The 21026-nt window shown below is 43.7% G+C and overlaps 2 protein-coding genes across 6 annotated transcripts in view; one reads left to right on the top strand and one right to left on the bottom strand.

Annotated features, from left to right (window-relative positions):
* The window catches only part of SLC16A14 (solute carrier family 16 member 14), a 46734-nt gene extending 37087 nt beyond the window's left edge, over positions 1-9647 (top strand). For all 5 annotated transcript variants that reach the window (XM_053304646.1, XM_053304650.1, XM_053304647.1 and 2 more), the window contains 2 exons: positions 4825-5832; positions 7260-9647. In XM_053304646.1, coding sequence (XP_053160621.1) covers positions 4825-5832; positions 7260-7411 — 1160 coding nt within the window. In that variant the 3' untranslated portion in view covers positions 7412-9647. The remainder of the gene's footprint in view (positions 1-4824; positions 5833-7259) is intronic.
* A 4682-nt stretch (positions 9648-14329) lies between these two features.
* Positions 14330-21026, bottom strand: part of FBXO36 (F-box protein 36) — a 104533-nt gene continuing 97836 nt past the window's right edge. The window contains exon 4 of the mRNA XM_053304655.1: positions 14330-16922. Coding sequence (XP_053160630.1) covers positions 16731-16922 — 192 coding nt within the window. The 3' untranslated portion in view covers positions 14330-16730. The remainder of the gene's footprint in view (positions 16923-21026) is intronic.

Raw genomic sequence — 21026 nt, 5'->3', positions numbered from 1 at the left:
ATCTGGTGGGAAAATCCCCACATAGAGGTGCATATTACATGGCTTTGATTGATTTTAAATCAGCATTTGACTTTATATCTAGGGTCAGACTGTGGAGAAAAATAGAGGCCTCCACTATCTTGCCTCACTAACCTTTTGGAGAGTGTCAAAGATTTTGGGTTTTCGATGCTGTGGCGGGAGGTACGTATTGTTTATCAGCAGTTAGCTGGACCCCAGGTGAATTAGAATAGCCATAGCAGTTTGTTTAAGTAGGGTGAGGGGTGATGTTGTTGCATGCAGGAAATTAATATCTCCAGGCTACCTTTAAGGCTCCCTCAGCCTGCCCCGGGAACCATCCCCACTTTGTACAAATCGTATCCATTAAGCGTAAGATCATCGCTGTCCAGGTTTCCTGCACCGAGATTATATTGAACTGGGAAAGGATGTTGGTGGAGTCTGCATCTCTGAAATGGAACTACCCAGCCACATTCCACAACAGGACCTTGATCTTATGCTGGTTTGTGGGATGTCACAGGGTCAAGGTGGTAGTTGAATTCTGGGTGGGAGAACTCCGTATAGGAATCAGAAAATTTCCAGTGGCCAAGCTGGGGGACTGGGGCTTTTACTGAGATGGAGAGGAGCATCTGCTAGTACCCACCATTCTGGCCAGGGGGTGCTGGTGAGGCTCTCAATTGGTCCACACAGAAGCTTCCGGGCTTTGGTCCAGTCCAGGGAGGTCAGCAGGGAAGATCTGAGTGTTCACTGGCTTGGGTAGGCTTCCTTGGGCTCTCAGTTCGCTAATGTTCTCGAGCTGAGAGTCACAGTCCAAAGATATGCCAGTTCCTAGACACTGAAAGGCAGTGGGTGCTTCTACAGATTCAAGGCCTTGGGTGGGGCTGTGCCATTGGGCCTCTTGCTGAGGAGATGCTGTAGGCAGTGGCGGGGAGGGGGCCCTGCATGGCTCAGCCCTTCATTCTTGCTGAGTACCGAAAGGCTTGTGTGAATCGGTTCTTCTGTCATAGAAGTAATCAGCCTTAGAGTTGAATGAGGGGGCACCGTGGAAAGGATCCAAGAGACCCATGGTACAGACAATCTATATGGGGTGAGGAGTGTGGGTCAGAAGTGTGTGTCAGAAGCAAGGAGCACTCTGGGGTGTATATCTTATGGAGCAGGAGCCCCGGAATCTAGGAGGTATCCAGGGGAGGCAGGGGGAAGCCCATGAGACAGAGCTCCAGGGTTGTCTCTTTCACTGTAACTGTTGTTTTCACTTTCAGTTTCTAGATAAAAGTCCGACGAGTGTACTTTCAGTAACCATTTTTTTGGAGGGGGGGGGAGTTACCTCCATCATGTTGGTTTGGCTGCACATGTCTGAAGCATGACCTAATTTTGGAGCTGAGGGGCTGGAGTGTTGAGATTGTGTGTGATAGCTGAATTTCCATATCCAGTTCCAGTTCCAAATCACTTCCAGAGTCTGAGGCTAAGCACGATACCCCTTTTAATCTTGGCTGCAGTCTTATGTTTTGCATGCTTACTTTTTAGCTGGAGCAGTGCATTGTGGATGGGATTGTGAGGCTGTGGTGGCACAACGGGGAAGCAGCTTGGCTAGGGAGCAAGAGGCTGTTAGTTTGAATCCCTGCCATTCTGCTTCCCAGACCATGCCTAGTAAATATATATTTGTAGTCATCTATATTGGGCAGCAGCAATACAGGAAGGTGCTGGAGGCAGATGCTTGTTTCAGTAACAACGGCAAAGGCATCATCTCATTCTACACGGGAGAAAGGCAATGGTAAACCACTCCTGTATTCTACCAAGAAAACCACATGGCTCTGTAGTTGCCAGGATTCGACACCAACTCAACAGCACAATTTTTCCTTTCCTTTTCTTTCCTGTGGAGGAAGTTAGTTGAGGCTCGTCTTGACTGGAGAATTTATTGTGATTGGGGTTAAATACTTTGACAAATGGGCTGTGAATCTCTTGGTCAGAGATAGGGCTTCTTAAAGGCATTTTTTGGGGAAAACCTCTCCTTGTGACAATGTTGTAAATTTGCAGTCGATGTGTCAAGTGCATTTGTTTTAAGACATTTCAAGACTGCATTTAACAGTTAGAGTCTTTTCACATTCAGTCTGGAGGGGAGACAATGTAAGAAACTAATCCAATAGTTTCTGTCTGTGAGTTTGAGAGACAAGACAATGAGTTAATAATTGCTGGGCAGCTAGCCCAGTTGCAATAATCATATCTGGGAAATTCAAGGACAATCTGAGATGTTTGCAGAACTCTATGGAAATATGGATAACTGTTGATTCCTGAAAGCCCTGAAGACGCCTTATGTGTGGAGAGTGAGTCAGATGCAAGGGAAGGGGCTGGTCGGGAGTTGTTGACTTCAACTGTATTTTTAACCCCCTGTTGGTTCTTTACAATGAATTGACCAAAAACTTGTCTCAAAGTGCCATTTTTTCTGCAATGGTGTTCAATCTGCTAAGGATAATGATTAAGGATTCCAATGAAATTAAACAGGCATCGCTGAGTTGCTGAGTGATGAGGTAAATCAAGGGGTGGGGTGTGTGGCTGGAGCTACGGGGGGAATCGGCCAACTCTGCAGCCAACTCACTGTGGGACACCTCAACATGGCTGACTCACTGCAGGGACAACTCAATGCAAGTCTCCAACAAACACTTCAAAGCAGCTCCTGCTCTCCCTTCGCAAACAAACAGCCCACCCCTTGAAGCAAACACTGTAAATTTAGACATAAGAATAACAGCCAATTATGAAACTGTAAGTGTTCATAAACAGCCCCCCAAATTTGGAAAACTCACACCAATTACAAGGAGAGCCAAACACTAGCATGGAATTCCATAGTGCAATAAAATGCATTAGGCTTTTAATTTACTTTGTTTTTAGTGCACTGTTTTAAGTTTAACTTGATTTTTATCATTTGTGTTATAGCATGTTGGACTAAATATTTTCATATAACTGTTTATGGGTTTGTTTACCTTTTTGTGAGCTGCCTTCTGATGTATTGTACCCCAGAGGTAGGAGGAGGCATCCTATTAAACTCAAATTCAAATAAAGTAATAATTGTCTGTCGGCTGGTTGCTGGCAGGAGCGAGCTGCTCTTCACCTCCTTTGCCCACTTCCCATCCCTATTTTATATTCATTCATTCATTCATTCATTCATTCAATTTCTATGCCGCCCTTCCAAAAATGGCTCAGGGCGGTTCATACAGAGAAATAACAAATAAATAAGATAAACAAAGTGGATCAAAAATGGATCTAGAGAGAGAGCAGGGAACTGTTTTGAAGTGCAGGGCACTTGAAGTGCGGGATGGGCTGTTCTGCACCTCCTTTGCCCACTTCCAAGCCCCATATAGAGAGAGCAGGGAACTGTTTTGAAGTGCAGGGCATTATCAGGTTTGTTGGAGAATGAAGGGAGAGCAGGGAGCTGCTTTGAAGTGTTTGTCGGAGATTCGCATTGAGTTGTCCCTGCAGTAGGTTGGCTGTGTTGAGGTGTCCCACAGTGAGTTGGCCACAGAGAGTTGACCTAGACCCAGCTAAGGGACCCCTGCCTACCTGTTTCGTGGAACTTTCTGGCTCAACCCTCTGCTGAGACAGTATTGGAGGAGTTTGATTTATAGCTGCTGTAAATCTATTCTTGGTATTCACAGTGCTCGCATCTCTTGCTGCCGCATCTGAGGGGAAGAGGAAGGCAACAATTTTGCTTTGTTTCTTCTTTCCAATGTGTTCTCCACTGTTGTAGGTAGGACTCTTGCTGGCAGGGCTCTTGTGGGATCTTTTCCTCCCCCTGTGGGGAGGCAAGCCCCTGGAAGACATGCCTAGGAAGACAGGGAAAGCCCAGGTTGCGGCAGGAGCTTGTGAGTTGAGCAGTTAGCCAGTCACCATCTTGGCTCCTCCCCCCTCTCAAAGTACTAGAGCCAGGGGTCATCCCATGAAACTCAAGGCTGGGAAATTTAGAACCAACAGAAGGAAGTACTTGTTTCCACTGTGCATAATTAATCTATGGAATTCTTTGTTACAGGATGTAGTGATGGTCACTGGATTGGCTGGCTTTAAAAAGGGCTTAGACAAATTCATGGAAGTCAGGTCTATGAATGGCTACTAGTCTGGTGGCTATAGGCCACCTCCAGCCTCAGAGGCAAGATGCCTCTAAATGCCAATTGCAGGGGAGCAACAGCAAGAGAGAGGGCATGCCCTCATCTCTTGCCTTTGTGCTTCTCAGAGGTATCTGGTGGGCCATTGTATGAAACAGGATGCTGGACTGGATGGGCCTTGGGCCTGATACAGTAGGGCTGTTCTTATGTTCTTATCAATAGCTGTCTGTTGGCGCTTATTCAGTTTGTATGAAAACACTCAGTTACAGGTTAGATGCAGCTGTGCAGAACATTTGACAGGTCTTGTTCACCCCTTTAGAAGAGTTAACAGGGTTGTGTTTTGGCTCCCACATTGTTTAATTTTTATATCAATTATTTGGTTAAAAGTTTAGTTGGTACTAGTTTTCAATCTCCCAAACTTCGAAATAGATCCTTGTCACTTTTCCTCTATGCCGACGACCCAGTACTTCTATCGAGGATGATTATCGGTTTAAAGTGTCTTCTAAGGGCACTTGCCACTCATTGCAGTGATGAACTTTTTAAAAACACCTTTGTGTCCTATGTCCAGTTCCTGTGCTAGCACAAAGCCACGCTATGTGACAAGCAGCCAATACTCTTGCAGCACCCTTTCCTTAATGATGCAACACTTATAAATCATGAGTTTGGACATCATGACCGATAATCTGCATGTGCAATGATTACAATGAAGGCTACCTTATTTATGATTTTTTGTTTTCAGGAATTGGGAGTGGCATGGTGTACCTACCTGCTGTGGTCATGGTAAGTGAATACTTTCAGAAGAGAAGAGCACTTGCACAAGGACTTAGTACAACAGGAACAGGGTTTGGTGCTTTCGTCATGACCGTTTTGCTGAAGCATCTTTGTATGGAGTTTGGCTGGAGAAATGCAATGTTCATCCAGGGTGCAGTCTGTCTGAACCTGTGTGTTTGTGGAGCACTCATGAGACCAATTCATTACAAGGAGGAAGCTGCTGGAAAAATGGTAGGGAGTAACAAAAGCAAAGGTAAGAGTCAAACGAAAGCTCTCTCCTGCTCTACAGAAACACTGACCTCTAATGGTGTCTTAAGTGAAGAAGGAAAAGAAGCAAGAGAAGGACAAAGTAAGGATAAGACACTTGGCAATCCACCAGCCTTGGAAAACCAAGCTGCAACCAGACACAGGAAGAAAAGCTATGCTCTTTGGCTTTGCATTCTGAAGACAATGAGCCAACTGACTATTACGATCCAGAAAGGCTTTAGGACCTGGTATTCGAGTTACTTTGGAGCTGCATCTCTCTTCACCAACAGAATTTTTGCAGCCTTTGTGTTCTGGGCTTTGTTTGCATACAGTACCTTTGTGATCCCTTTTATTCATCTTCCAGAAATTGTCAAACAGTATAATTTGTCTGCACAGAACGATATTTTCCCTTTGACCTCAATTATTGCCATTGTTCATATTTTTGGTAAGGTCATTCTTGGCATTGTCTCTGATTCACCCTGCATCAGTGCTTGGAATGTCTTCATGGTGGCTAACTTTACTCTTGTCACCTGCATTCTTACTTTGCCACTAATGCATACATATGTTGGACTGGCAGTGGTCTGTGCCCTAATAGGATTTTCCAGTGGATATTTTTCACTCATGCCTGTCGTAACTGAAGATTTAGTGGGGATTGAGCAACTAGCAAATGCCTATGGAATCATCATTTGTGCCAATGGGATATCAGCACTGCTGGGACCACCATTTGCAGGTAAATTTGTTGGGTTTTTTGTCTGACTTTACATGTTTGTGAAAGTGTTGAGCAAAAGAAATGCGTTCCCAGTGATATTTGTTCATGTGAAATGTGAACCACCTCTCAGAGAATGAATTAGAAAAGCACATGCAATTATTCTCTATGGAAATTCAGATGGGCCATAAACAGGGTAGGAGACCCTTTTGGGAGCTGGGCATGTTTTGTGAGTATGTGTTAGATAAAAACCAGATAGGAGATGAGGAACTTGATCGTCTGTCAAGCCCTAGCTGTATAGGATGAGTTCACCCTACCGAGATTCCATCCCCAGTTGCTGAACAAGGTAGGTAGAAAAACCACCCTAGCCAGCTAGGGCTTGACAGACAATCAAGCTTCCTGCCTCCTATCTTGTTTTTATCTAATACACAATCACAAAACAGGAGTACATACAGCTCCCGAAACTGAGTAGGACTCATTTCCTACCATGTTTATTGTTGTGTGAACTATTCTACTCTGTGCTGTAGTAATTATATAGATGGATACTAAAGGGCCACCTAATGCTAGTGATTCTGTCTGTCCTTTAAGATCTTCTGGACAGGCTCCACTCCAAGTGCCAGCATTGATAGGAGATTCCGTTGGCGTGCATGTGAGACAGGGCATTTTTGGTTGAAGCCCCCAGGCTCTAGAATTCTCTATCACAGGGGCTTCACAGGGCTCTCTCCCTGCCAACTTCCAAGGTTTTACACAATTACCTGTTTTGCCAGTCTGGTAATATCTCATCTATATATATAATTCTCCTAAATGTACTCGTCACTAATCTCATGTGTTGCAGCTCTCGCGAGAGTTCACGAGCGAGCTGCCAGCTAGTGATGGGGATGGGCAGAAAGAAACTGTTGGCCAGGAGAACAGCCGAGCAGCCAGGGAGGAGAACGGCCACCCGGCAGCCAAGGGATGAGAAGTGGCGGCTGAGGGGGGCGGAGCACAAGCTGGGGCTGAAGGAGGGGACAACGAAATGAAGATGGGGGGAGATAGGGAGAATTAGGGGTGCAGATGCTCTGTGCCAAGTCAGCTAGTTGTAAATAAACCCAGCAATATACATGTGTAGTCTATGCCGTGATCATCCGTTTTCAAGTATAGTGGGGAATTCCCTATAGCAAACATTTAATTTGTGAAGTTGCAGGTGCTCTGCATAGAGTTTTTTTTTTTTTTAAATAAATTTAAAAACACTCACATTTTAACTTTTTGGGCAATATTCTAGGTTTCTTGTAGGCTTACACAACAGGTGGGCAATAAGATTGAATACCAAATGGTGCCAATATGCAATGTTCATTCTGGGATTAGAATTAGTATTTTATGTTCTACATTGAGTTATTAATCATATAACTCAATATATTATGTTATATGTTCATATAATTAACATTAATAAATGCCTTGTTCTTGTTCTACAGGCTGGATTTACGACCTCACACAAAAATATGACTTTTCTTTCTACATATGTGGTTCACTATACATGATTGGAATACTCTCTTTGCTCGTCCAACCCTGTATTGGAAGGGAAAAGCCATCTACAGAAAAGACCACTGAAAATGTAAAAGTATAGGACAGTTTTTTTGAACATTTTTAAAAATAGAACTTTCTTAATTTTGTTTTCTAGAAGCAGTACCCAAACTCTTATCTGATGGGACCAAATGGACTGAAGTGTACCAGATTTGGACACTGAATTAAGTTCACATTGTCCCTATCAATGGACTGGTAGGGAAAGCCTTCAGTGATACTTCTGTGACACATCTAAGATGATCTATTTTATAGCTGACCATCTCAGCACCTGCACAATTGTTTAGGCTGATCAGAGGCTGAACATTAGTGTTTATTTTCTTTTATTACTCACCGGGGCTTGATATGAGCATAACTCTGGAATGGAATTACTCTAAGGTCAGAATAATTCATCTTGGTTGTTCCAGGTGATTAATGAAGAGATGTCAATTGCCCGCCTGTGTTAATAAGTACACAAATGAACAACAAACATTTCTTTCTTAAAAGGCCTCCTGGTACAGACCATTATTTTGAGCCTTTCGTTTTGTGATAATTTATGTGTGTCAGTAGGCCACAAAGCAGTTTATTCTGCACAAGCTACTTAAAATATCTTCAGGTAGTAATTGGTAAAGACTACAATGGCTACAAAAGACAAAAGCTTTAAGTGGTTGCCAGTGTGGGACATGTGTCATGTTTCTGGGAGTAAAAGGGTCAGTAGGCAGCCTGGATAATCTACTGTTGCTAATGTTGACTTAAGAGCTGGTGAGCTTAGAGGAGGAACAGTGTTTCCTATTACAGGGATTCCTAGATGTTGTTGACTACAACTCCCATAATACCCAGCCAAAGGCCATTTCAGCTGGGGATCATCGGCATTGTAGTCAACAACATCTGGGAATCTCTGTTACAGAGAACACTGATGACAAGGATTTGCTTGCATTGTTAATTAACAGCTAATGAATGTAGGTAGGTCTCTGCTTGTGCTGTGAAACGGGGCGGGGGGCTTTTGAGGGCTGTAAGGTACAAATACTCAAGAAAAGAAAGAACGGTTAACTGATATGCAGGACTGAGTAGTCCAGCTGGCTGTTAAGTGGGCACCAGTTATGCCTTAAAATGGAGCACTAGGGCTTCCTGGTGGTCTTTGGCCACTTCCTCCCTGTTCCAAAGCTCTCTTTTGTAGTGCTCTTGTGGGTTATTTCTCTTGTGTAGAAGCACTGACAGGTGCTGAAGTTCTGCAGGCAAGGGACAAAGCCAGACCTCAACACCAGCAAAAGGAGACAAGGTCTTGCCCACTACACCAGTGCTGGAGTCCAATGCCTGATTCTGTTCTTTGTTGTCACTGGCTGGCATACTGCACAATGTTCCGTCTGCTTGTAACAGAATGTGCACACAACTCTGCAAGAATGCTCTTATGCAAATCTGGGAACTTGCACAAATGCAGTTATGCAATCAATGGTCAATAACAAATCAATAACAAATCAATAACAAATGCAGTTATGCAATCAATACATGGCTTGGGGCCGGGGTATCTGTCGGACCACATTTGTCCATATGTATCTGCCAACGTCCTTCACGCATCATCTCAAGCCCTGTTCATGGTCCCACCATTGACTGTGAATTGGCTGGCAGGGACAAGCAACAGGACCTTTCAGTTATGGCCCCTTGGCTCTGGAGCCTCGCCATGCTCCCTCCCTTAGGGTTTTTTTAAAAAAGATCTTAAAACTTACTTGCTTAGAGAAGCTTTTTAATGTGTTTTACTACAGCCTGGTGGGTTAGGGTTTGGGTTTGTTTTAATAGTTTTTATTCTACATTGTGTTTTATTGTGTTAAATTTTATATTTCTTTCACTGTTTTACTGTTGCGAGCTGCCCCAAGCAGTATTGTACTGGAGGGATGGGATATAATTATTTTAAAGAATTAAAAAATAATAATATTTCCAATGGCCCTTCCTGTGTTTGCACAAGAGTGCTCTTGCACAACTGAGCTACATTCTGTTACAAGGTGGATGGAATGTTGTGCAGAATGTCAGCCGCTATGTGGCAGAAGCAGGACCAGGTTCTATAGAAATCCTAATGATTTAAGGTTTGTTCTAGATGGGGGGCAGTAGTACAATTAGGTACACGAAAGGGTTGAACTGCAATTCTACACAAATGTGTAATAAGCCTCTGGTGGCTACTTTTTCTAGGCAAAGCAGCTTGGAGGTAGTGATGTGCACGAACTGGTTCGCAGGCCATGTTACAGGCCTGCGAACCAGTTCGCAAGTGGCCAGGTCCGGCGGTCCGACGCTGCGGGGGGGTCGCTTTAAGAGCAGGGGGGTTGTACTTACCCCTCCCACCACTTTTCTCCCTCCGGAGCTCCAGTTTTGAGTAAAGATTTCGGGGCGGCAGCATTCCTCCCTGCTGCCCCTGCCCCCTTGTTTTCTGCCCAAAGTGGAAGTAACTTCTGCGCATACGTGCGCTGCTGGTGCCCGCCCGCCTGCCGCACATATCACAGTGACGTGCACAGCGCGTGTGCGCCCGTCAGCAGCGGGCGCATGCGCGGAAGTTACTTCGGCTTTTGGCAGACAACAAGGGGGCAGGGTGGGCAGGGAGGAATGCTGCCTCTCTGAAATCTTTACTCAAAACTGGAGTGCCGGAGGGAGGGAAGTGGCGGGAGGGGTAAGTACAACCCCCACCCTTAAAACGACCCCCCCCCCGGCGTCGGACCGCATCTCCGTGGTCCGTGCACATCACTACTTGGGGGCGGGGAGAGGTGATTTGCAGTGGAGAATCATTAGCGGAGAGGAAATGCTTAACCTTTTCCCTACCAGCTCCTTTTCTATCAGAACTCTGTGAGGCTATTCACACGATTGCAGAAAATTGGGGTAGCCTCTGCTAGCCCGATTTCCTGCAATTGTGAGAACCACCGGGCTTGGCTGTGAGCCCAGTGGTTCTTGAGCGAGTAACCCGCTCAAGTAGCCCTCCCCTAAAACCAGGTTATATTACAGTTATATTGATTGTGAGTAGCCGCGGTGCAGCTCTGCGCCATGGCTACTCATGAGGAGACCCCCAGAGGGGAGGCAAAAAGCCGCCTCCTGGCTCTGGGGGTCTCGCCAGCTTGCCCTGCACGCTTGCACATGGCATGCTGGAGCTTCCAGGGGCCAATCAGCCTCCACTGCCCCCGGCCAGCTCTGTCACGCAGCCGGCAATCGTATGGGCGGCCAATCCAGCCACTCAGGGCTCCCGCCCTGCTTGTGTGCAGGGAGAGCTGGCTTAGCCAGCTCTCCCCGCTCACTCTCCAAAACCGGGTCTCACTGATTGTGAGACCCGGCTCTGTGTCACTTTTCCTACAAGTGGGATTCTACCCTGCAAACCCATCTGTAACCCTGTGAGGGGGAAACCAGCCAAGGGGGCAGCTGTAGTAGAAATGTGGTGGGCAGGGAAAGAGTTAAGCACCCTCTGCACTTCTCCATTGCAGATTGCCTCTTCCTGAAGCTGCTTTGTCTTGAAGCAGCAACCTGAAATATTTTATTAAAAGTATTTGCATTTACTGTGTAGTTTAGCTCTTAGTGTACTGCATTTTATTGCTGGGCAGAAACATTTTACCCACATACGCAATGATTCTTTAAGCAAATTGTCTGTGATTCTTGCCAAAGGCAGTCAGGTCAGTTAAAAGAACTGTCCGTTCTGTGTCAGTTAAAATAATCTTTTCAGTATGTATTTACTGCCGCTGAGACCTTGCAGTTTAACAAACTCTCAAAGGAATTTTCAGTCTGGAGAATGCTTCCAGAGACATTTTTACATTCCTGACTGCCTTATTGTTTATTTGTAACTTAGAAACTTAGAATTATATACTTTTTTCAATAACTTAAAATTCATTGTGTAACCTCAAGGAGCTAGTTTCTCAGGGATACAACTTGAAAATATTAGTGAAATTAGTCAAAAGCATGTATTTTGTTTTAAGACAACTTTATGAAACAGTATAAGAATGCTTGACTGAAACTGATGTGAGACACAAAAGTTGTGACTTATTTTGTAAGTACATGAGGGTAGAACATACACAGTGTAAAACTGAGCAAAGCTTTCCAACACACTGAGGGCAGATTCATACGACTGCCTGAAAGTCAGTATACTGGGAACTAGATGTTCCTAGCAAGCATGTGTTCCCGGTGGGCAAGACACCAACCGCCAGTTCCCACGTTGTGTTACTGAGATTCTCCCGACTTCCATCCAGCCCCTCTGTAAACAAGATTTGAAGTTAGGGTGAAGAAGTCAGTTGAATCTTGGAAATGTGTTATGCAAATGGTTGGTGGCATGCCCACTGGGACACGCCCAGTGGGAGCGCATGTCATGATATGCGCGTGTCATGTGAACCTTTGGTTCCCAGCTTGCCAACTTTCAAGTAGTTGCATGAACCCACTGTGTGTGTGTGTGTGTAAAACTATATGCATATGCATATTCCCCCTATCATAAAATAAGCTGCAACACAATTCACATAATACAAACAAGAAAATTTAAAGTGCACTTCCTTAATATGTTTTTTTAACAGTATCTGAGAACCACTACACCAGCCAGCGTGGTGTAGTGGTTAGAGTGCTAGACTAGGACTGGGGAGACCCGAGTTCAAATCCCCATTCAGCCATGATATTAGCTGGGTCACTCTGGGCCAGTCACTTCTCTCTCAGCCTAACCCACTTCACAGGGTTGTCATGAGGAGAAAATTAACTATGTAGTACACCGCTCTGGGCTCCTTGGAGGAAGAGCGGGATATAAAATGTTTTTTTTTTTTTAAAAAAGATAATGGGACAATACAGGATGGGCTGATTTACCAATTTACCCAGCTAGGGATCCCTTTCAAATGGTAGCAGACTGGGTGTGCCTCCATCTACAACAGAGAAGCACTCAAGGAACTGTTTTTCAATTTTTAAAAATCAATCCCTGCTTTAAAAAAACACAAAAAAAAAACCCCATACGCTACCTTCTGCAGACCCCAACCCAGTATCAGTTGGTTATTGGTACTTCTTCACCTTCTCTACAGTGAGCATACAGGGATCCTTGCATGTATGTATTCCTTGCTGCATGCAGGGATCCTGCGATACTAATCCTGCCACTGCAAACAGAGGAGGAATAGAACAAGATATGCAATTCCCCCATCCTATAGCCATGTATAGGGAAGTAGAAGCACAAAGCAGAAGCCCTTTCCAAACCCCCTTTCACCCCAAATAACATTGCTTCATCATTCCAGTGAGGGTTCTCTGCCAGGGAGCATTAAATCCACCCAGGTCCTGGACGGTGCATGCAAAAGCCACCACTTGCTTCAGGATCCTATCCCTGCCTAGAATTTTATGCTCCATTTCAGATGTTCTATGCTCCCAAAGGGGTGACCAGTCACACTTTTTGAGACCTAAGGTAAGGTCTGCTGTGGGCACACCACACAGAGGTTCAGTTTTCAGTTTTTCACCTTCAAACATGAATCAGGCTGATGTGTATATGGGCCTCCATATGGAACATCTGCATCACACATTACCTTAGATAAGTGTTGGAAAAGGGGCCACACAAAGATTATTGCTGGCCTAGTAAGTGTGTGAACCAGCCCAATGTTTGGTGCCTAGTTCCATATTCTGAGTGCTCCTGGCTGCATATTTTCATAATTTTATGAGGGGTTTTTTAAAATTAAAAAACAAATTCTTGTTTCACTACAGAAGTGTAGTTCAGTAAAGCAAATACACAGTAGGAAAATTATAAGACCAATGTAATTTCTTCAGTTACCGATTGTATTAGGCTATTTTATTTGTTGGAATGGTGCTCATAAATACTTGCTTTTAATGAAATCTCTCCCACATCTGCTGTATATGGAAGTGATTATATCTGTCTTTTGCTTTAAACAAGTGTAATTTATATATACACAGTTTTCTATTTGTTTAAAATTAATAGCATTTAATTATAATTACTAAACTATCATTTTTTCTGTCCTGTGTCCTCTAGTTCTTTTTATGTAAATGGAAAACACTGTTCCCTCTAACAGGGATTCCCAGCTGTTGTTCATGACTACTCCCAGCATTCCCAGCTGCAGTGGAATTTGGCTGGGGATTATGGGAGTTGTAGTCAACAACATCTGGGAATCTGTTAGCGAGAAAACTTCTGGGAACATGTGATTAGTCACTTCAAATAATTTGGGGGCATGATCCTCCACCCCACAGTGCTCCATTGATATAATCACCCTTCCAGCACCAACCACAGACAGAATAAGGATAGAGTGACACAGCCTGAACCTCTGATAAAATTCGATAGCCGCTGTTGACTTGAATGGATTTCCCGTAGGTGCTGCTGCCCTGTGCCTTGGCATCTCTATTATGAAAAACCCTATATAATTTGGACCCTATATAATTTGGATTAGAGGTTAGGATGAAAGCCTAGTTCAATTTCAGACTAAAAGCATGAATAAGGACTGCAGTAGTGTGACTTCAGACTTATTTTCATTTATATGGCAACAAATGCTGAGCATCAACAAATCCCAGCCATATCTAGGGATGGGTAATGGAAGTCTGGCACCTCAACCATAGAGCAGCAATAGATCCTGCTCTAACTAGCTGCAGCAGTCACAGTAATTCCTGAACAAGCTTCTGCCTGGTACTCGGCGGAAGAGGGTGCAGCGTGTTTGCAGCTCCAGCCTAGGAAGTGTTGCAGCAACACTAGTGAATGTTGCAGCTTTGGGCCATGTGGTATCTTGGCTTGCAGGTTATGTGTGGGGTTTGCCAGGGATTGTCTGTCTGCATGGCATTACTGGAGAGCTGCATCTTAGGCTCCAGCCCTAAACATCTGTTTACATTTTTACTATCACAAGTACTTTAAAGGACATAAACCGAACAGTTCTCATGCAAAAAATAATGAAAATTAATCACACATGTAATATTTAGCAGATTCTAAATTGGAAGAGTTTTCCTTATATTTTAGTACTTTCAAAATAGCACTACAGTAAAAACACAACAAAATATTCTCAAATTTACAAAATAAGTTAGAAAAATATTTTATTTTTCATTTAAAAATGGGCAAAAAGGATGTACAGATTACATAAGTGACTTACAAATAACACTGAAATAAAACTGCGTTTAATAATAAGGAAATCAGATAATCAAACAGTTTAGCGTAGCCCAGGTAAATACTGACTATATATGGTAAATACTGTGTATTACTTAAAATAAAGAATATTTTTAAGCAAATTATTTTGTCAAACATGGAATAAAATAATTATAATTCAAAGTGCTTAAATTCCAATGGCACATTTTATAGAGCTCTAATATAACAACAGCAAAACTACTAAATATAATTTTTAATGGTATCATTAATTCAAGACAGAAAGGAGGTATATAAATGTAGCAAATAAATTAATAATAATTAAATTGATTCTGAGAAAGAGTGGATGGGGGGCGGGCACTAAAAGCAATATAATTTATTTTCAGCTGAAGATAATCCTAACATTAAAAGCTTAATTATTTTGATGTTGCAACACAGAGTGCCCTGTGTATGATTGGCAAAATTCATTTATATACCCTCTGCTAATTGAAATATTAGGGCTGGCTTCAAAGCTGTAGCCAAGGTCAGTGCAAACAACATTTTAGCATATTGTTTGGGTGATACTCTGCTTTAAAGGCTGATCAAAGTAATACAATTATTGAAAGCTTCAATTCAACAGCTTCTTTAAAAATGAGCAACTTTTATTATGCAAGCAGCTTAATTGGTTCTCTATGCATATAATTAAAGACAATGTATTTATAAGCTATGTGGGCAATAGTTAGCTTAAAATAACCCAGATAACAACCTAACCCAAGCAACATCCAAACTAGTTAGTCATGACTAAGCACCACTGAAATCACTGAGACAAGTTAGCCAATTATTACTAATTTGTCACATACATTTCAGTAGGACTTAGTTGTGACTAACTTGGTCTACATGTTGCCCAGTGCTGTTTATAGTTCTTGAAGTATATTGTGCATTGGCATGCAGATGCTTAATTCATGCATGATTTTCCACCTTCTCAGATTGCAGGATTTTTGTAGTAGGGGTGTGCACGAATTGAGATTAGAGCACTGATTTGAAACTGAACTGGTTCGTGGAGGCAGTGAGCCAAGACAACTGGTGGAGGGCGATGTTAGGTGGGAAAGTGAGCGACACCTTTAAATGTGAGGACAGCAGGTCCTTACCTGCTCCTCCACTGCTCCATGCAAGTTCCTGCTGTGGCAGCATACCCCCTGCTAACAGCCTGCACATGCTGGCAGCTCTCCCCACCAGAAGCCCTTGTGTGGCAGTGCTGTGCCACTGCATATGGGCTGCTGGGGGCAGTGCTGCCAGCAAGTGCAGGCTGCTGGGGTGTGTGCCACCACAGCAGGAAGCTGCGTGGAGTGGCAGAGGAGCAATTCAGGACCTGCTGTCCTCACTTTTAAAGGTGCTGCCCCCAGCAGCCTGTATGCAGTGGCGCAGCACTGCCACACAAGGGCTTCGGGGTGTGTGTGTGCGCCAGCATGTGCAGGCTGCTGGGGTGTGTGCCACCCCAGCAGGAAGCCGCATGGAGTTGTGGAGGAGCAATTAAGGACCTGCTGTCCTCACTTTTAAAGGTGCTGCTTGCTGCCCCCTGCCCGCAGCACTGCCCTCCACCAGTTGAATCAGTCCCCTCCCCCGCCGCGTAGCCCCATGGACCAGTTCAGCTTCAAAACAGTGCTCGAATCTCGATTAGTGCACATACCTATTTTGCTTAGTTTACTCGAGATCCTGCCTTAGTTTACTCGAGATCAGCATATGTTCCTCTGCTAGGATGGAAATGGGCAGAGATGGAGGAGGATTCCAGATCCTAAAGTGTACCTTTTTGTTAATGCACCTACATTCATCTCTGACTATTTATAGTGGCCTTCAGAAATATTTAAACAGAAGTAAATGTTTTTAATGCAATTGAGAGTCTTATTCTCTTTGTGCACCTAACTAGGTCTCTTGGTTCTCTACAGCCTGCTAATTCCCTGCAGCTTTTGGTCTCAATAGAAGCTTCTCAAAGAGAATAGTTCGATTTGTTTACACAGCTATTTTGATAATGTTCCAATTAACATACCAACAGACGTGCCTGCCAAGATTGTTTAACATCTTCACATACAAGTTGCCATCATATTGTACTTCTAATTCTTTAGTAAAAATATGAGAAAGTGTCCTGTGCTTCGCTGTTACTGCATAAGAACTGCTAATGTTGTACACAGAAAATATGAAACATCAATAGGAATCCTATTGATATGCCTTAAAGATTTCCATCAAGATAGGCTTCTTCCTCACTTAAATCCTGCAATCAATTTACTATTCCAAGAAAGCAAAACAAGCCACCCTTATCTGAACAAGTACACACCAGTTGCCGCGAAGAAGAAGATCTATGCCTTTAATCTGACAGGCTTTCTGCTGAATCAGATTTCTTCTGTCTCCTTCTACTGAGTTGGACCTGCAGTTGAAGCTTGTTAGTGAAGAAGAACTGCTTCCAGCCCATCTCGTCTGCCAGTGATTTCATTTCTGGGGTAATTCTACCCATCAAATTTTGTACAACCATCTCCCACAGTTTGTCAGAGTTGCATAACTATTTGTAAAGGAAACAAAAAGGTGTTAGCAGGCCTTAAGCATTAGCCAGAGAAAATTCAATTTTCCATAAAGTAGCAAACCTGGTATTGCTTACCCCTGGCTGTTTGATTTCTAGTGAGTAGATATGTTTTTCCAAAGAAAGGAATGAGTAGGTCTTTTAGCACTTTACATTCCAATAGTTTTGTTAATTACAATGCATAGTATTACCCTCCCTGGTTTAAGACATTTTAAGCCAGAGTAGTTTTTTAGGCCAAAATTACATGTGCCTTTTAAAGCATTTTAATTATAACTCAGGAATCTTCCTCTGCTTCCCTTAATGCATATTACTATTTATGATTATTGTTTATATACTACTTTCTAACAAGACATTATCAAAGTAGTTTACATAACACTGACCACAAGTTATACTATTCTTTCCTTTAAAATGTCACCATGTCTCCTTCAGTAAGTGCAGAATTCGCTTCCCACCAGATTACCCAGAATATGGGGTCACACTACCTAATGACAAGGTTCAGATGTAACATCACAGGTTATCTAATTTACCCTGTCACAAGTTCCCTTACTGTCCACCTGTCCACTCTGCTCTCTATCAAAATCAAAAGGTCAGCATTTAACTAAAGCCATGTCCGTTATTCAAAAAATAAAGCATTACTGTATATACCAGTACCAATGAGAATGGATGCCTTTGGAAGGAAACACAAAAATGCTCCTGTCTTTGGACCAGAAGATCAAGGGCAGAATTAGGAGCTGGCCAAGTCAACTACTGGCCTGAGAGCAACCAATTCCCAAGGCCACAGGTTCCTCATAGGGGTTGCTGGGAGGAGGCAGCACCATTTTGAGTCTCTTGTGACACCATTGCCTTTCCCCACGCACCTCCCATCTGTAAATGGGAACATTTTAATCTCTGGGAGATACTCCTATTTGTGGATTAGGGGGCAGGTGGAAGAAGAGAAGGCTCAAGAAACTTGAGTTACTGCTGCCTCTTCCCACCCTCTCCATAGGAACATAGAAAGCTGCCATATACGGAGTCAGACCATTGGTCTATCTAGCTCAATATTGTCTTCACAGACTGGCAGTGACTTCTCCAAGGTTGCAGGCAGGAATATCTCTCAGCCTTATCTTCGAGCAGCCAGGGAGGGAACCTGAAACCTTCTGCTCTTCCCAGAGCGGCTCCATTCCCCTAAGAGGAATATTTTACAGTGCTCACACTTCTAGTCTCTCTTTCATATTCAACCAGGGCAGGCCCTGCTTAGCTAAGGGGACAAGTCATGCTTTCTACCACAAGACCAGCTCTTCTCTCCTGTCCATCGGCAAATGGATTTCCTTTATGTCATCACTGCTACATACAACGAATGGGATATTTTCCTAATGCTCAGATTTCAGTAGCAGTCCCATAACTACATTCAGTCACATAATTAGTAGATAGTGGGGGGGCGAGGGGACAGGTTGCTCACGTGTAATTTTTAATCTTTTGGTGGCTTGGCATTATTCCCTTGGAGACTGCTGTTCTTTAAAGAGGCACTGCTTTGCAGTAGTTCCACTCCTACCTCACAGGCAGATTCCAGATGGTGTCCCTCGGGGATTGTTGTTCTTCAAAAACTGAACTTCGGTATGGTGTTCCCCAGGGCTCCATATTGTCTCCAATGTTGTTTAATATCTACATGAAACCGCTGGGAGAGATCATCAGGAGATTTGGTGCAGGGTGCTATCAGTATGCTGATGATTCCCAAATCTATTTCTCCATGTCAGCATCATCGGGAAAGGGCATAACCTCCCTAAATGCCTGCCTGGAGTTGGTGATGGGCTGGATGAGGGATAACAAGCTAAGACAGAATCCGGCTAAGACAGAGGTACTCATTGTCCGGGGTCGGAACTCGAGAGATGATTTTGATCTGCCTGTTCTGGATGGGGTCACACTTCCCCAGAAGGAACAGGTACGCAGTCTAGGGGTGCTTCTGGATCCGAGCCTCTCCCTGGTGTCCCAGGTTGAGGCGGTGGCCAGAAGTGCCTTCTATCAGCTTCGGCTGATACGCCAGCTGCGTCCATTTCTTGAGGTGAACGACCTCAAAACAGTGGTACATCTGCTGGTAACCTCCAGACTGGATTACTGTAATGCGCTCTTATGTGGGGCTGCCCTTGTACATAGTCCAGAAACTACAGCTGGTCCAGAATGCGGCAGCCAGGCTGGTCTCTGGGTAATCTCGGAGAGACCATATAACTCCTGTATTGAACGAGCTGCACTGGCTGCCGATATGTTTCCGGGCAAAATACAAGGTGCTGGTTATAAGCTATAAAGCCCTAAAACAGTTTGGGCCCTAGGTATTTAAGGGAACACCTTCTTCTGCATGAATCCCATCACCCACTGAGATCTGCTAGAGAGGTCCGTCTGCAGCTGCCACTGGCTCGTCCGGTGGCCACTCAGGGATGGGCCTTTTCTGCTGCTGCCCTGAGGCTTTGGAATGCGCTCCCTTGTGAAATAAGATCCACCCTATCTCTGACAGCTTTTAAAAAGTCTTTAAAAACATATTTTTCCCCAGGCTTTTAATTAATGTTTTAATGGTTTTAATGCTGTTTTAAAGTATTGTTTTGAAGTTTTTAAATGGTTGTAATGTGTGTGTTCCCTCCCCCCCATTTTTTCTTTTAACAAATGTTTTACTTTGTTTTTATTCTGTTGTAAACCTCCCAGAGACATAAGTTTTGGGCAGTATAAAAATGTTTAAATAAATAAATAAATAAATAAATAAAAATTCCCAAGATTGTGCTCTGTGCCTGCGCAGCAGCCACCTGTGAAAGATTCAAAAGTGCCATGAGGTGCTTGAAGCCCAGCCCTTTGTGTGCAGGGCACACTTGGTCTCTGGGAGGCAAGCACCTCTTCTCCTCAGTTCCTGGATGGACGATGTGGTACTGAAGCTTCTACAGGACATCAGACCGCCTATATTAATTAATTAATTAGCACATTTTTATACCGCACCAACCCAAGGTCTCAGGGCGGTTTACAACAAACAAAAACAAAAAATCACTTAAATACTAAAAACTGTTTAAAACAATCAATAAATAATCCAAAATTTTAAAAGTTACAAAGTTAAAAAGCTAAAAGCCTGGGTAAAAAGGTAAGTCTTTAGATAATTTTTAAAGGCTGCTAGAGATGGGGAGACTCTTATTCCCACGGGAAGCGTGTTCCAAAGTCTCGGGGCAACAACAGAGAAGGCCCATCCCTATAGACTTTGGTAGTGTGCAGAATACAAATATGCTAAATAAATAAATAAAATCAATGAAACAGGTAAGTGTATCTGATGAGCGGGGAGGCTGGGTGGGTGAGTCAGAGTTCAGACCCTGCACAATACCTCCATCTTATCTGGATTCAGCCTCAGTTTGTTATCCCTCATTCAGCCCATTACTGCCTCCAGCCAGGCATTTAGGGAGGTTATATGTTCTCCTGATGATGTTGACATGGAGAAATAGATTTGTGTGTCATCAGCATACTGATAACACCCTGAACCAAATCTCCTGATGATCTCTCCTAGAAGTTTATGTAGATGTTAAACAACATTGGAGACAATATGGAGCCTTGAGGGACACCATACAAAAGTTCAGATTTTGCAGAACAACAGTCTCCAAGAGTCACCATCTGGAATCTATCCAAGAAGTAGGAGCAGAACCACTGCAAAGCAGTGCCTCCCACCCCAATTTCCTCAGACTTTTCAGAACAATACTATGGTCAATAGTATCGAAAGCCATCAAGAGATTCAAAAGGACTAACAGAGTCACACTCCCTCTGTCAATTCCCAATTGGAGATCATCCATCAGGCCAACCAAGGCAGTCTCCACCCCATAGCCCCCCTGAAAGCCAGTTTGAAATGGGTCTAGATAATCAGTTTCCTCCAAGACCACCTGAAGCTGGGAGGCCACCACCTTCTCAATCACCTTGCTCAAACATGGGAGGTTGGAGACAGGCCTGTAATTGCTTAACTCTAAGGGATCCAAGGCAGGCTTCTTCAGAAGTGGTCTAATGATTGCCTCCTTAAGACAAGGAGGAATCCTGCCTTCCCTCAGAGAAGCATTTATACCAGGCCCTCTACAACAGCCTCCCTGCCAGATAGTA

Source organism: Hemicordylus capensis, chromosome 3, assembly GCF_027244095.1.
Source record: "Hemicordylus capensis ecotype Gifberg chromosome 3, rHemCap1.1.pri, whole genome shotgun sequence".
NCBI lineage: Eukaryota > Metazoa > Chordata > Lepidosauria > Squamata > Cordylidae > Hemicordylus > Hemicordylus capensis.
The sequence above is the reverse complement of the archived record's forward strand: the minus strand, read 5'-3'. Positions and strand labels throughout refer to the sequence as shown.